Here is a 14,766-nt window from a genome sequence, read left to right as displayed (position 1 = left end):
AAACACGCACATGCACACGAAAACCTGGATTCACTTTAACCGTTTGTGGAACCGTTGTTGGGGTGGTGTACGTGTTGGATTTCTTCTATCCTCCGGTGGGGCCAATCTCGGAACAACAGTTTGACCCCTTCTGTTTAGCATTTGCCCTAACTAAATCTTTAGCGTAACATGTTTCCAGGATGACACTGTTCACTGTTCACAGTAGGGTCCCCACAATCTCCGCCGAATTCGTCGAAACGAGCAGATGTCCTTTCTACGAAAATCGGATCCCCATCCGAAGGTTGCCGTTACCACTTGCCAGTGGCGCATTTTTGTTTTTGCTTCAAGCTACTTACTTGATCTTTCGTGCTGTCAATCCTTGAACCATTGAGTTTCGTCGCCTTTTGTTTTTATCTGTTTTTTGTTTTTGTTTTTTCGCTCTTTTTTCTTTTTCCCTAACCATTCTTTCTTTCCTTTTTCTATCTATCTTTTCTTTTTTCTCTTTTTTATTCCCTTTCTAGGCACAATCGAACAGTTAGAGAGTACCTGTGTTTTTGATTCCGATTTCGGTCTCATCCTGAACTGTGCCTTCAAAAAGTCCGGCCTCTTCCGGGTGCGGAATTTGGGCGGCGTCAAGGCCCACTTCGGGTTAGGTATGTTGTTTACCGCGGTGGACGTTACCTTTCTTTGTTTTGTTTTTGTTCATTGTGTTTGCTCGTTTGGTTTGATGGGTTTTTTCTTTCCCTTTTCTGAAGACGTTCATTGGCCACCTTTCTTTCTCTTAACAATCAAAGCACTCTTTCATGTTCGGTCGAAACGAGTTTCTTTCTTCCGTCGTTTTGCCCCTTGATCGTTATTCTTTTCCGCACTGCAAAACCCTTTTTCACTTTTTTCCTACCGTTTGGTGACGGAGTTTCCCTTCTTCGAACTAGCCACGGAATAAGGAGGCGAACGAATTAAAAAAAGCACAGCACGTGCTGGCAGCGCCACCGGAACCCAGGAGGCAGATCCTGTGACGAAGATAATGGTCGAAGTCAAGGGGTTTTCGGAAGCTCAGCGAACCGTTCTGCTTTCACCGTAACATCTCACTTGACTTCCAAGGGAAAAAGCTTGCCACACCGTCATAGCGACCCTGCGACACGGTCCAGTCAATTAGTCTAATTTTGATGTAACTACGACGGGTGTCTTCCTTACCGGCACACCACATCGCGTTTGCTACAAAGTAACGCCGAATGACGCTGTCCTTCAAAGGGCTGTGAGTGGCGAAAAGATGGATTGGAAAGGCAGGAACCCTTGACTGGCTGTCTTTGGTGCTTTTCCGGTGTTACGAGGTTAATTTCGGGCCCCACCATCACGCTGAAGATTGGTAGCAATTATAGAAATGTTTGCGTTCGCAAATTGGGATTCCCAGCGTCGGGAACCCCAATCCCGGGAATGCACGCACTGTAGGCTGGACCAGGCCAGCACTTCTCTAATGTCACAACGTAGTTTAATGTACTTACACTAGGGCGCTGCGTGAGTGCGAAGTTTCCTTCCGAGTGTTCGATACTTGTATTATTAAGTTGATTACTGTTACGACCGGATCGTAACAGGAATTCGCCAAACTTTTCCTTCGCAAAGAAAATGTCGAAAAACTCACTTTCAGCATCAAGTCGTACCGGATAGACCTTAGACTTGGCCCCAAGACCTGTTGGCGTCATGCGATGTAAGCAGCACAAATTGGCCCCTTTTCTTTTGGGGCCCAGCTCATGAACATTAGACTCTCTCTTCCTTTTCTGACGATGATAACATCATTTCACCATCGGTGCTTAATAAAGCCTCACCGATTGCCGAATCGTCGAGACAAACTTTCTGGCAGTACCCCTTCAAAGCTGGCATGGATCCTCGGGGTCGGGGTCGAGGCATTTTGTTGCCTTTCGAAGATTTCCCACCTCGACGTACGTAGGTCGAGGCTAATTTTATGCCTCTCGGAGGTAAAGGGCGAAACATGTTGTACTAACTTTTAGCGCACGCCACGATCAACATGCGTCGGCATGGTTCTCCGCCCCAAAAACCTGACGGCATTCCCGCAGGGTCGTAGGCCAGCCAACGACCACGGGGTTCGCCCGAGCCTCGCTTCAATTGCGCAAAGTACCCGGTAATGATTGCTGGAGAAAGATACTTTCGAAATTATTGGATTTTCTTCGCCTTTGGGTGTAACAGGTCGTCGTCGTGGGGAAGGAATCGTAAAACGGTCGGTTCTTTTTTGTACGGCAGGTCGACAAACGAATCATAAAGCATGTAAGATAGCATGACAAATTACTTATTGCGAACGACCTGTGCACCCGAGAGATGTTTCACGAACGAAAAAAAAAACAGTAGATAGTAATGATAAATGACCTACAGGTGGTTGTCCGAAAGCATCGTTAAGTAAGTTTATTGGGACAACAAATGCCTCACGATGGCCGCGGTTTTCGCGGACTCTATTGTTGCTTTCATCAAATGTCGCGTGTTGAAATCAAAAAATGAACAATTACGCAAGGTCCTACCACTGCGAGTCATGTAGGGAAATGTTATGCAAAATAGTTCTGCAATGGACAGGAGGCCACCGAGGAATACGGAACAGAATAGTCTTTGGGCGGAAAAGGTGGATTGTGCTGTGCGTTAATAAAATAGAAAAATAATAAAGAATAATAAAGGAGCCTCCTTGCTATTCAAAAATGTACGATAAAACGGGTAAACCACATAGCTGCAGAGTCAATGTAAATAATGTACATATTATATGCATTAAATGCTGCCATGTATTGCTTTGAAGCTTAACACTTCTACTTTTGAATACCTGAATAGCATAGGATGTGAGTGACACTATGAGATACGCAGTAAATAGATACGTGTTTGCCGACAATGCCACATGTGGTAATCGCAAAGAGGTTTAGTACTGCAAATTCTGTAAATTCCTTTTCCACTTCCGCTTCGACTGAATATCCAACACAATGTTCTAGGACCATTTTATCCTGCGAACATAAACAGCAATTAAGATAAATAATAACATACCTAATACTGGGGTGTTCAATAAGTTCGCAGCCTCGAAAACATAAACACATTTTCATGGCTTGAAATACACTTTATTATTCAGTACACTTTACCATTCACCCCAAGCCCCTAATCATTCATCCAGTATCGAACTCCTCTTTTAATTATCAATTTGAAGACGAAGAGTCCTTGTACACTTTCAACATTCGTCTAAAAATTTCTTTTGCTTTTAAACCTTCCAAAAAAAGAAATTAAATCTGTGCAGGATATTTGTTTTTTTTCACGAATATTCCTTATGATTCAACACATTCTGTGCAAATGCCCGCATAGCAGGAGCAAAGCATTCGCCATCCAATCTATTAGCGATACGAGAGTCATAGGTGTCACAAGGCATCCACACGAAATCCATCGGAAGCGTGAGGTTTACGTTTGCTTCACCGATTATCCGTTACTCGTCGCCCATAATGACATGCTTTATGTTCGACAAGCCGAAGATTAATGCCACTTCTGATAGCCAACCGCCCAACAGCGCACGAGTTTAAAGGGCTCAGCGGAGATAAATCATTTTCCAGCGTGCATAATTTACGCACGGAACTGCAACTGCACCGGTGCATACGGGCCTTCGGGTGGCTTTCGGGCAGCCGTTGCGGCCTTTTGTCCTCGCCGCATCTTCCGTCCGGGTGAATGCGGGAGGTTGCGTCAACATTCGCCACACTTGTCCTCGTCGGTCCTAATGAAACCAGTGCGATGTACGGCGGCGCACGCGATTTCGGTAATCTTCTAGCTTGCAGAACGGATTTACAGGGTGGACCGATGGGGCGATGATTGTGCTCGGTTTCGTTGTGAACCTTGCGCTCGGGAGCCGCTCTCTGCGATGAGGCACGTTATTATGTTTTTGCGCAAAACTCTGGCGTATGCGTCGACGGAAGTCCCGTCCGACGAAAGCGGTTTGGGAACAAATTCAATTTAATTAGCAAACATATGACGATCGTCCGGTTCGGGGGCATCGAAATGAATATTTATTGCAAAAGAGCTAGCAACTCGACCGATCGGCTTCCGGTGGCCGGACCGTGTTGGCCAGGGGCACCACTGTTTAGAAGCCAATCAGTTCGCTTCGCCAAACAGAACGATTTCCTAGGTCGGTCCTCGCCGGATGTAGCCATCGGTTCCACAGGCCGTAGCTGACAGTTAAATTTCAATTAAATTTCCGATACCCACGTCCGGTCGGGGATGTCGATGTGTGCCCTGCGCGGCGTCCATCCCAAGGGATCGTTCGCCATCATACGACCGAACCACGGATTGCATCCCGGAGTGCATCCCGGACGGTAGAAACCACGAATGGGGCACATGAAAATTTCACACACCCTGAACCATGCAATAATAAAATTCAATTTCTGGCCCCGTTGAACTTCCGCCGCCGAGGTCGGCCGAGCTAACGGCGAAGAACGTAAAAACTAATGGCTGCTAACAGGCTACCAATTTGCTAGCGATTCGCCACGACGACCATTTGTTCAGCGCGCACCCAGGAGCGGCATTAAGATTCCCAACCCGAGCGAAGTTTTCCGGACTTTTCAACTTTCGCTTTCCATCACGGCTCAGCAGCTATTATCGGGTGATGCTGATGATCGGCAAACCAAGATAGTAACAACAACTGTGTCTGGACTGAAGGCCCTTTTGTGACGTGACGCCATAAAGCAGTTGATAAACGGCTGGTCGATACGTCAAAGTTGCTGTTGGAATCGGCCGCCCGGCACCAGAAACTGTTGCTCTGAAAGTGAGACGGAGAAGACGGATGGTACGGTTGTGAAAGGTGACGCAGCTCCCGGTGGTCTCGGCTATCGCTACCGTGGAACGGGTCAACCGCAGGAGAGAGATACTTTTCGCCACACCGAGAACCGCGCCAAACTTATCGCGAATGTGGTTTTCAAACAAACAGACGCCCATTGAGCTGACACGAAGCCGCCTTGTGGTAACACAATTTATAGCACGTTTTGGTTGTTTGTCCGACGAAGATCGGCTTTTTTTATTACTGTTCTGAGATATCCTGAGACTTACTCTAAACATTAAGATAGATTTTCAATTTCTGAACAAATGTTTAGGGAAGTAAGTTTATTATTTCTATTTTTATAGGCGCTACGACATTGCTAAAAATGTTTAAATCGATCGATCGATTTTATTAACAAGAAAACGATTATAATAAAATAGACAAGAATTTTGAAAATTAAAAGCTATCAAACGGTTCGATAAACTTTGCCAGGATATTTGACTTATTTCCCCAACGATTTCAGTTATCTGTGGATATCATCTCTGAGGAACGTTCCTTTCGTATTACAGCACCTTTACTGTGTTAAAAATGTGTTAAATATATCCGCCAGTACCAGTACACCCAAACGGGAGCTTGGGCATTCCACTATGTTGCGCTAGTCCTCGTGGCTCCCCCGGTTGTCGTACGGATTGCCGTAAGATTGTGGCCCGGTCTGACGTTGCTCAGCAATCGATTTCGCTCCCAAATCCGCTTTAATCGCGCAATCGCGCCTCAAGAACCGGTCATGCAACAAATACCAACCGTTTTGCCGTCGTGATCGAAATGTCTCTCTAGCGCTCTAGGTGCAGGTTCGGGTGCCGCCGGTGGTTGGCAATCATTTTTCAAGCTTCTCCGTCACCTCCATGTAACCGATTATCGCTTCGACGAAGAAATCGGCGCCAAAGGAAGGTCCTGGGTCCCGGGAAGGATGGCAAAAATAAGTCCGACAGCAGCAAAGCAGGGCTAAAAACGCAACATAATATGATAAACGAACGAGCCCGGCAACGTTTGAATGATTGCCTTCTCGCTGAATCCCTTCTCGTTTATCACTGTCCGCGGGAGTTGCGCCAAGAAGGACGCGCCATGTTTGTTGCCGCGCGTGCTACATTATTGTATTAGACGCTGATTTAATCATTGGCTTAGCACCACCGTTCGAAGGTGGCCCGTCAGGGCTGCTACCGAGGTGCTGAATATTAATATAAACGAACCGCGACGGAGAAATATATTATCATCTCGCCTCGAATTTTGTCAGAGCTCCGGGAGCCGAGAATAGATCACAGGCGACAAACAAGTGTAGGAAATACAAAATAATAATAATAATATGATGTGCGAAAGAAACAAACCGAAGATAATTATGCACAGAAAGAACCGATCGAAATTTTTGTATATTACTCTTCAAATGAACATTCCGATGAAAAATCAAACATAAATCACCAACGGCGCTAGGGTTCTTTGCCGTAAATAACCATAATCTGCGATTGTGAAACGTCCTCGGTCCAAAAGTGGGCGACCCCTGGAGCATTCGATCACAAATGTCAATCAATGTCGGTAGAGCTTTGTTGTGCAATTGTTATTTTCCCACTCTTTCACTAACATCGGTCGATCTTCTGGGTCCTATTTTTGACTCGGCCACCTCCGACAGGACTGCTGATGTTGGCCGTCGTCCCAAACAACCCGTTCGGTCATTGATGGTCATTTCTTTCCTTCCATTTCGTTTCTGCTTCAGGTTTCAGCGTCGGAGATGAGCTGGGACTGGCGGAGTCGCTCGGCAACGTCGAGGCGAACAAGCGGCGCGCCCTGAACATCCGCACCAGCGCCAATAACATCGGCGTATTGCCCGCGTCCAAAATGCCTGTAAGTACTGCTGCTGCTACTACTACGATAAGGAAATGCCTTCCGACCGACCTCCAACGGGGACGACTCCTGGGGCCAATAATGACTGGGGCTGTTGGGATGGGCCGATGAGTTATGCTGTGGCGGCCCATCCTGCGATGGGGCAAACAAACCACAAACAATGGCCACACGTCGTTTAATCGTCGGCTCCGATGGGGCGCAATTTGTTTCCTAATCGCGCGATCGCTAACGTATTGCCGAGCGGAAATTGTGCACCATTTGCTGCCATTTTTTCCCGTGGAACTCCCAACTCCCGGGAAAAGCGGTCCGTGATGGTTGATGGGGTAACTATGGCGCAATCAACCGCCTCTGATTTAGGAGAAAAATGTGCGCCATCAAACGCTGAAAAGGGAAAGTAAATCATGGAAATAATCAGTGACTGAGGGAAAGTGAAAGAGAGAGAGAGAATGGTTGAAATATCGCTGGACATCACAGTAAAAATGGACATGAAGTAAACATCTTGTATGAAAATGTTGTTTTCAAATGAAACTTGAATTTATTTAGTAGGAAAAGCTAAACAAAAATCAAAGTTTGTTTTGCAAAATATTATATTTAATAGCAAGTTTCAATGTTTCGTTTTAATGTTTCTTACAATGGTTTAAAACAAGGAGAGCTTTCTATTAAACGTAGGTTGAGCTACGCTGAGCTTAACGTTGAGTGGAGCTAAGCTTATGATGAAAATGGTTGATAACGTTAATCAAACATTTTGAATAATTCACATTCGATCTGATTCCAACACTACCATTTTACTGTACCAAATACAAGTTAAACAAAACATTCAACACAGTATATAGCAAAGCAGGACAGTTCCATGCTTTGCCCAATGCAGACCAAAAAACCCGTTAAAAACCCCGACAAGCGAAAGTTGCCGGTTAACGTTGTGCAAACCGCTTTGCGTACCTTCTGCCACCGGAAGCTGCTCTAAATTCACGAACTATTTACACACTGAAGGACGTAAATATGTACGGTAACCAATAGCCAGTGCGAAGCGATTTACACCGATTGCTTCTGTGTATGCGATGGATAATTAAAGGGCGAATCGGTATGAAACTGATTATTGGGTTGATTTTGTTGATCAAACAGATTGCTGCCTAATGAACCTGTTAACATTTTCCCGGGAGCATCCACCACTTGTAACCGCGTATACGGCTACCAGAGCCGTATCAAAATGATGATTCCAGGAAGCGCATCGAACAAGCACCAATTTAATTAATCAGTTCCATCTGATCCTGCCTGCTAGCGGGAGGTTGGTACGAGGGTTAGCACAATTTAAGGACCTAAATCAAGCATTATTTGTGTCCCCCATTAAAGCCCAGTGCGCAGAGGGTTCTTTTCCGACGAAGAAACAAATGTTCCCATTAAAGAAAAATTCAATCCTAAAAAGAGAAGTAATCACACTTCCGGGAAGGACGTCCCACGTCGGACTATCCATTTTCCGCTACATTATGCTAACGCGCGGAGCTGGTTCGTTTCAAACCGGAGGCTGCTGGTCGGAGTAGCATAAAAAGTGCTGGCACTGGCAACTATTAGGTCTTCGCCCACGGTAAGGCCAAGTAACCGAGAGTGAAGTCGACACTGGGGTGTCGGAGACCCAGCAATAGAACATAATACATCTTACAACACTCACTGTCCCGCGCGGATGTGCTGTGCTTTGACGCTGGCTCCTAGGACACGGCTCCGGCGGAAGAAGTTATTAAATCGTGAAGGATAATGCTGTCGTGCAAAATTACGCTTTCCTTCTGGGGCGCGTTCCGGGCAGCGTTCGAGCATAAAATGAAACCCACACACCCGGCCGGGGAATGTCGGTGGAGCGTTCGTTGTCACCACACGGCTCAGAACCGGAGCTGGCGTGTGAGCTGGCAATTGTGGCACCTGTGCAAAAGTAAGAGTCAGGTTAGAGTGAATTGTTTCCAGAAGAATTGTTAACTCCTCCACTATGGATAGGATGCGCTTTTCGCCATCTCTAGGGCATTGGACGATGGAAGTGAGAACTTAACTACTCAACAAACCATCAGCTACCCAGGTTTCAGTGACAGTGCTCAATTGTCTCGGACCTAACGGGTCTTATGCTGGTGATCCGGTTCAAGTGGAACAAACTAGTATAGTGACGACGCATTGTTAACGTGTCGTATTATGCCTATGTAAAAGTTACATACGAAAACGCATAGCTCTTGTGCTCTTTTGTACGGTTAAGTACGGGATTATTTATTGACTATTTTCAAAAAGGGACTTAAAAATCATATGAAAATTAATGACTTATTTAAATGATGTTTTTAATGAGTTTATACATTTCCATTGTGCGTGAAACACAATATCGTTCACATGGGCCCCTCGAAATTTATGGAAACAGTCGATTCTGATAAGATAATCATCATAACTTGGCGAAAGTTATTTTTCAAATGCTGCAAAGTTATTATTTTTCAATGCTCTAAGTTTTCTTAATTTTAACGCGTTGTTCTATGGTTAAGTAATTCATTTTCTATTATGGCCGCCATTCAACTAAAAGTTTGACACAGTTTGTTAAAGTTATAGTCCTGTAACGTCAAAGTTACGAAATGGATAACGCTGAGTATTTTTAAGGATATCGGAAATTCTCGATTTCTATTCAAATAGGTGTTTATAATAACTTTATTGGCGGTGTTTTCATTTAGTTTCTGTACACGACTGTACACGATGTACAAATTTGCTTCCTTTGTCCTAGAGTAAAGAATAACGTTCGCGAACGAGAATTCTTTAATCATTTAAAGCAGACATTTTATTTAAACCAGACTTCGACAATTCTGGGTTCGAGCTTCGAGTAAAAGTCATACTTCTGGAACTTAGCCTTTAGTGTGAGAAAATCCATTGCACAAGATAACGATTTCCCCTTAACGCCCCACAAAAAAATAGCCACTTCTTTTCGGTCGTTCCAAAAGCGTGCACCGGTTTGGAGACGATTCGAGACCATCCCAGAAACGGTAGTTCCGCACAAAACCACCGACGGACGGAAGACCTTGCGAAGCAGACGTCACAGCCGAACGGTGCCGCGAATGATCAACTTCCATCTTGACACTCCGAGTCTGCGACGCTGCGACCCCCGAAGCGGAGAACTGAATGAAGCTAATCTTGTTCGCCTAATTTAGTCCCGGAGCTAACGGAACGTAATTTGGACGCACGGCACCACGTCTGCTACAGTGAGTCCGTGCAGTAATCAGCCGTCCGGTTCCGAGTTAGACCGAATCCTAGCGGAAGTCCGTGACCACTGCCGTGCTATCATGCAGACACATACACCCCGAGAAACCCTATTTGCGATGACAAATTAATCCACTTCAGCATAATAATAATGAACGTCCACCAGCTACGAAGTCTCGCGCCAAGGGCCGCGGCAGAATGGCTTGTTGCGGAATGTTTCGTCGGTGACTGGACTGACAAGGTCTTGGCCTCTCTCTCTCTCTTTCCCAGACATCGTACCCGCCACTGCAGCCGCTTCAACCCTCGCAGGGCCCCGGTGCGCTGGTCCAGCCCATCCAGCAGAGTCGTCCACAGGCAGTGACCGTGCCGAGACCGAAGCTTCCGCCGAATGGCCTGCCGAAGGTACCGTCGTCGGTCGCGCCGGTCTACATGTCACCGGCGGCCGGGCTGATGACAAAGGCCACCTCCCTGCCCCTTGGCGTACCCCCCTTCCGCCCGATCCCTCCCAAGCCCACCGAGCCCGAACCGGTGAGATTCGACCCGACCGTGCTGCGGCGCAACTTTGCCTTCCGAACCGCCCAAACTCCCGATCCCTCCTTCCAGAGCCAGCTCATGAACCAGACCTCCTCCTACCACCGCGGTTCCATCTCCCGCATCTCCGCTCCCGCCGCCGCCCTGGCGGGGGCTTCCCCGAACCACCAGATTATCTACAAGGAGGCACCGCACCTGCAGGTGCAGAAGGTGCCCGCCTTCCAGGCGATGCCCGAGTCCGTGTCCCGCATCTCGACCGGCCCGGTCGTCCAGGTTGACAACAGCAACAAGCTGCAGCCGACCGTGATCAAGAACTCCATCATGAGCATTCCGCCGCGCCGACCACCCGTCAAACCCAGTCTGGCCTCGGCGACCGCGGCTACCGCCGCCACCGACGACGACGTCGGTGAGGTGGACCTGATGGGCCACACGGTCGAGGAGCTGGCCGCGGCGGCCAACGTAAGCGTCGAGGTCATCCGGGAGGCGATCCGCGTCCGGCAGCAGGAGATGCGCGCCCAGAAGCAGTACGAGAAGCAGCAGGCGGCCTACGCCCAGGCCCAGTTCCTGGCGGCCCAGCAGAAGACGACTACGACCACGACGACGACGACGACGACCCCACGTCCACGGCGCTACCCGACCAACGCGGGCCATAAGGTAGGTTCCGATAACCCAGCATCGTGGTGCTTCTCCACTCACCGTTCCCGCCGGCGATTGTTCACAGGTCATGAACGCACCGAAGGAGTACTACCCGGTCGGATACGACAAAAACTTCGACGACAACTTCACCTCGAAGGTGGACCTGCCGCACACGACGTTCAACTGCGGCGAACAGAAGCACTTCCCGGGGCTGTACGGCGACGAGGACCTCGGGTGTATGGTAAGGAGGGGCGCGACGCACTGCATATTTATTTTCCATTTCGATTCGATTCCCATCGGGCCGAATCTCTCCGCCGATCGCCGAGATTGGGCACGGCTCGTATTGGGAATCGGGAATTTCCCAGCTCCGGGGAGGATAACCCGCGGTTGGGTTGACCCCACGTCAGACCAGACCATGGCGGGTGGCGATCGGAAAAGCGTACAGCATATTGTGCATGGCATCGCATGTAGAGCATGGCCACTCAGTTTGCTTGGGGCGGGATTTTCGTTGGAAGCGGGGCCTTGCCTCTAGCCCGGACCCGGAACCGTCTGACTACTGTTTGCTTCGATCACTGCAGAACTCTCTTGGCGGCCGCAAAAAATAACAGCAATTCTGGTGTCTTCTGCCGAGAGCTGCAGAAGACTTTGGTAGAGACCACAGACTGTCGCCTCAAAAATTCTTGTTCAGGATGATAAAAATGGGGTGTGCTCTCTAATCTATCATCCGTTTGAATTTTAAACTACCGATTACTTAACGTAAAGAATACGTCAAACTTTATTCTGGAAAATGTAAACATTTAGTAACAGATTGAGATTAACTTTGAGATTTACGAAATGGGATGCCATAGCGCTTGCAGAACTCTTCAACGCAAACTGTACGAAATTTGAAAAGCTCATTCCCGCCTCGGTGGTTATGCTAATAAGCAGAATTATCATAGAGACATCATACGGTGTAGCGGCATCAACGGCCAATTTTTCTTTTGGACTTGAAGAAGGAGCTGCTGGAACCGTCAATGGCGTACGCAACCCAGAAAATTTGGTGCTGATTTTTCGGCGAAGTTGAAGCTGATAACTTGGACGTCATTTGTCATCAACAGGACGGCGCTACGTGCGTTACAGCGAAAGCCACAATTGATATTTTCCGTCTTCGGAATCCAAACACTAGATGGATCAACCTATATTTCATTTAGGTTGTACCTTCAGGTAATCTTGATCACTACCATCGCTCTGCTTTATTATGTTCAAACTCCCCGTTGGCCATAATGAATCAGAGCTCTACGGAACTGAAGCCCTTTCTGCCTCTTCCTTGCCTATTTTCATTAGTATGATATGACGATTCAATATGGAGCGCAATCAAACACCGAACTCAAACCAAAATTCCTTGCACAATGTCGATCTCTTATCCGCTTCCATACATTTGCAGGTCTTCCACGTGTGTGCCCTAACGGACGATGGGTTGATCATGAAGTCGTTCCTGTGCCCGGAAAGCACACTGTTCGACCAGACGGTGCTCAAGTGCAACTGGTGGTTCTACGTGGACTGCAAGAGCAGCAAGAACCTGTACGACTCGAACCTGCCCGTCTCGAAGAGCTACCAGCTGATGAAGGCGCTGTCGTTCTTCTCGTCCAACTACAAGACCGGCAGCGATTCGGCCGAGGGCGTTGACGTGGAAGCGCTCAAAAACAGTGTCGCCACGGCCGTGGCCGTCGGAGGCTCGGCCCGCTCGCTCGATAGCATCAGCGACAACAGTATCGCCGGATCGACTGGCGAAATTCAGCAACCGCCAACGAAGCTGAATGCGACGGTGAGCAGCAGCAGCGCCGGCAGCAACAAAACCGACAGCTCCACGTAAAGACGCGGCGATGCTGCGATTTGCAACCGGGCTGCTGAATGCCGAACGCGGAAAGTAACACAAATGGTTGTGCCGTCGACGCCGCAGAGTCGTTAATTCCTTCGCCATCGACTCCCGGATGTGGTCCCCCGGATGACGGAGCTCCCGGAGCAGCTTGTATTCGTTCTCCTGTACGACTCCTGTAACACTACACGCCGCTACACGGGTACACACGCTGGCGTGTGCGTCTCGATGCCAAACACGTTTCGATTGCGCACGGTTATTGCGCCTGCACGTTATGCAATCCGCACACCACCGCCCATTCGTTTTCTTCAGAGATTGCTCCTTGGCATGCGTGTAATCGCCCAGCGCCACTACTATTATCCGCCAGCCTTACAGATGTGTTACTGCTCACAAAAGGGATCGATGACGGAAGCGAACGGAGCGCCAAATGTTTGCCAAAGTGGGTCTGTGGACAAGTGGAAACACTTGCTAGCATCCTCTGGGGCCAGGACGCGTCCGATTGGCCGTGCTCAGTTTTCTTCGGCAATCCTCAACAGACACTACACTACTAGTAAACCCAACTATAAGGCAGTACGGCAACTCTCGATGATGCTGCAATCGATGTAGGACTTAGGCTATTTATTTAACAACCGGAGTCGGAGGACGCACGCGAACGGTAGAGCTCCCTGTTCTCTGTGTGCTGTTCTTCGCAGGAACAAACTAATACTGAAGTTCGGTATTCTACAAAAGACTTGTATGTTTTGTTATTAGCTTAGTGAATCAATGTTTCTGATGATTAACCCCCAGCAGACGCGGGGTTGCTGTTGGTTGTTGCTTCCTTCCGTGCGTTGCGTCCGTACTTCTACTCCGTTGCAATACAAGTCGTTAGGCAGCATATAGAGGTTCCCAGTGTAATTAGTTTAGTTTAGATAAATTTTAATATCAATCAGTTTCTCGGGTATGTGGCAGCCTTGTTGCTCCTTCTTACGATTAGCGAACTCAAATAGAGCCAATATACAGATACAGTGATGCGTTTTTGTTAGTGGTGCTTGTGCAGTGCGCTGCGTGCGTTAGTATTTGGATATTTATTTTACTTTAGTGGCATAAGGTGCACCAGAACAGGCAACAACAGCGACCACTCGTGCAGGGAGCGAATTGTGAGATTGTTCCAACACAGTTAGCTTACAGGGTTACGTTACGCAGGTAGCAGGTTCCAATCAGTTCCAGGCTAAATAATCAAACAATAACACAAATCCTTACACAATTCAAAGCAGAAGAGACCGGGACGCTCTCTCTCACCCCGCGCTCCGTTACTTGGTAACTAATGTAGAGAAAACTTTTGAAACACAAACTGTTAGCTCACAAAACACACCTAAAAGTTGCTCACGTAAAAGATAGGGATAATAAGGACGGCGTCGGCCACGTCGAGTATGGTGGACTCCGGGATCCACCGAGAGCTACGACGTGCGTCGATGAAGCGGAAACATTTACTTCGATTGTCAAACAAAGAGGCAATTTCTACTCATCGTGTTGTATCATACTGATAAAGTAAACACAAACGTTTCATTGTAAACCCCTACGCTGTGCTTCATTATAACATCCGAACGCGAAGGGTTGAGCAGAAAATAAAAAAGAAAATGAACTTACAGAGCACACGATCCTGCGGCGGGGCAAAATGAAAGTAGGACTCGAAATGATCATATTTCCTTGACCTAACTCTCACATGACATATTTTACCTTCGAACGACAACTAGAATTAATTTTCCCTTCACAGTAATGGTTTTACATTGACTGCCAATGGCGCTCTTCAAGCGCCTTCATCGAACCTGGGCCGAAGACAATACAATTTACTACATTTCAACAAGACTCGGGCCTGTCTCCCAAAACTTTTTGGCTCTCTCATTGG

General features: G+C 47.7%; 1 protein-coding gene across 1 annotated transcript; it reads left to right on the top strand.

Moving 5' to 3' along the window:
* Window positions 1-493: 493 nt before the first annotated feature.
* LOC131207592 (uncharacterized) lies at window positions 494-13,423 on the top strand (the record flags this gene model as incomplete). Its single annotated transcript, XM_058200212.1, has 5 exons — window positions 494-632; window positions 6,522-6,649; window positions 10,130-11,044; window positions 11,112-11,267; window positions 12,450-13,423. Coding segments are annotated over 5 exons (1,767 nt in total), but the record flags the coding sequence as incomplete, so codon positions are not given.
* Between the last annotated feature and the right edge of the window lie 1,343 nt (window positions 13,424-14,766).

The sequence above is a fragment of the Anopheles bellator genome, chromosome 2 (assembly GCF_943735745.2).
Source record: "Anopheles bellator chromosome 2, idAnoBellAS_SP24_06.2, whole genome shotgun sequence".
Taxonomy (NCBI): domain Eukaryota; kingdom Metazoa; phylum Arthropoda; class Insecta; order Diptera; family Culicidae; genus Anopheles; species Anopheles bellator.
Note: the sequence above shows the minus strand (reverse complement) of the source record. Positions and strands in the feature narration are given on the sequence as shown.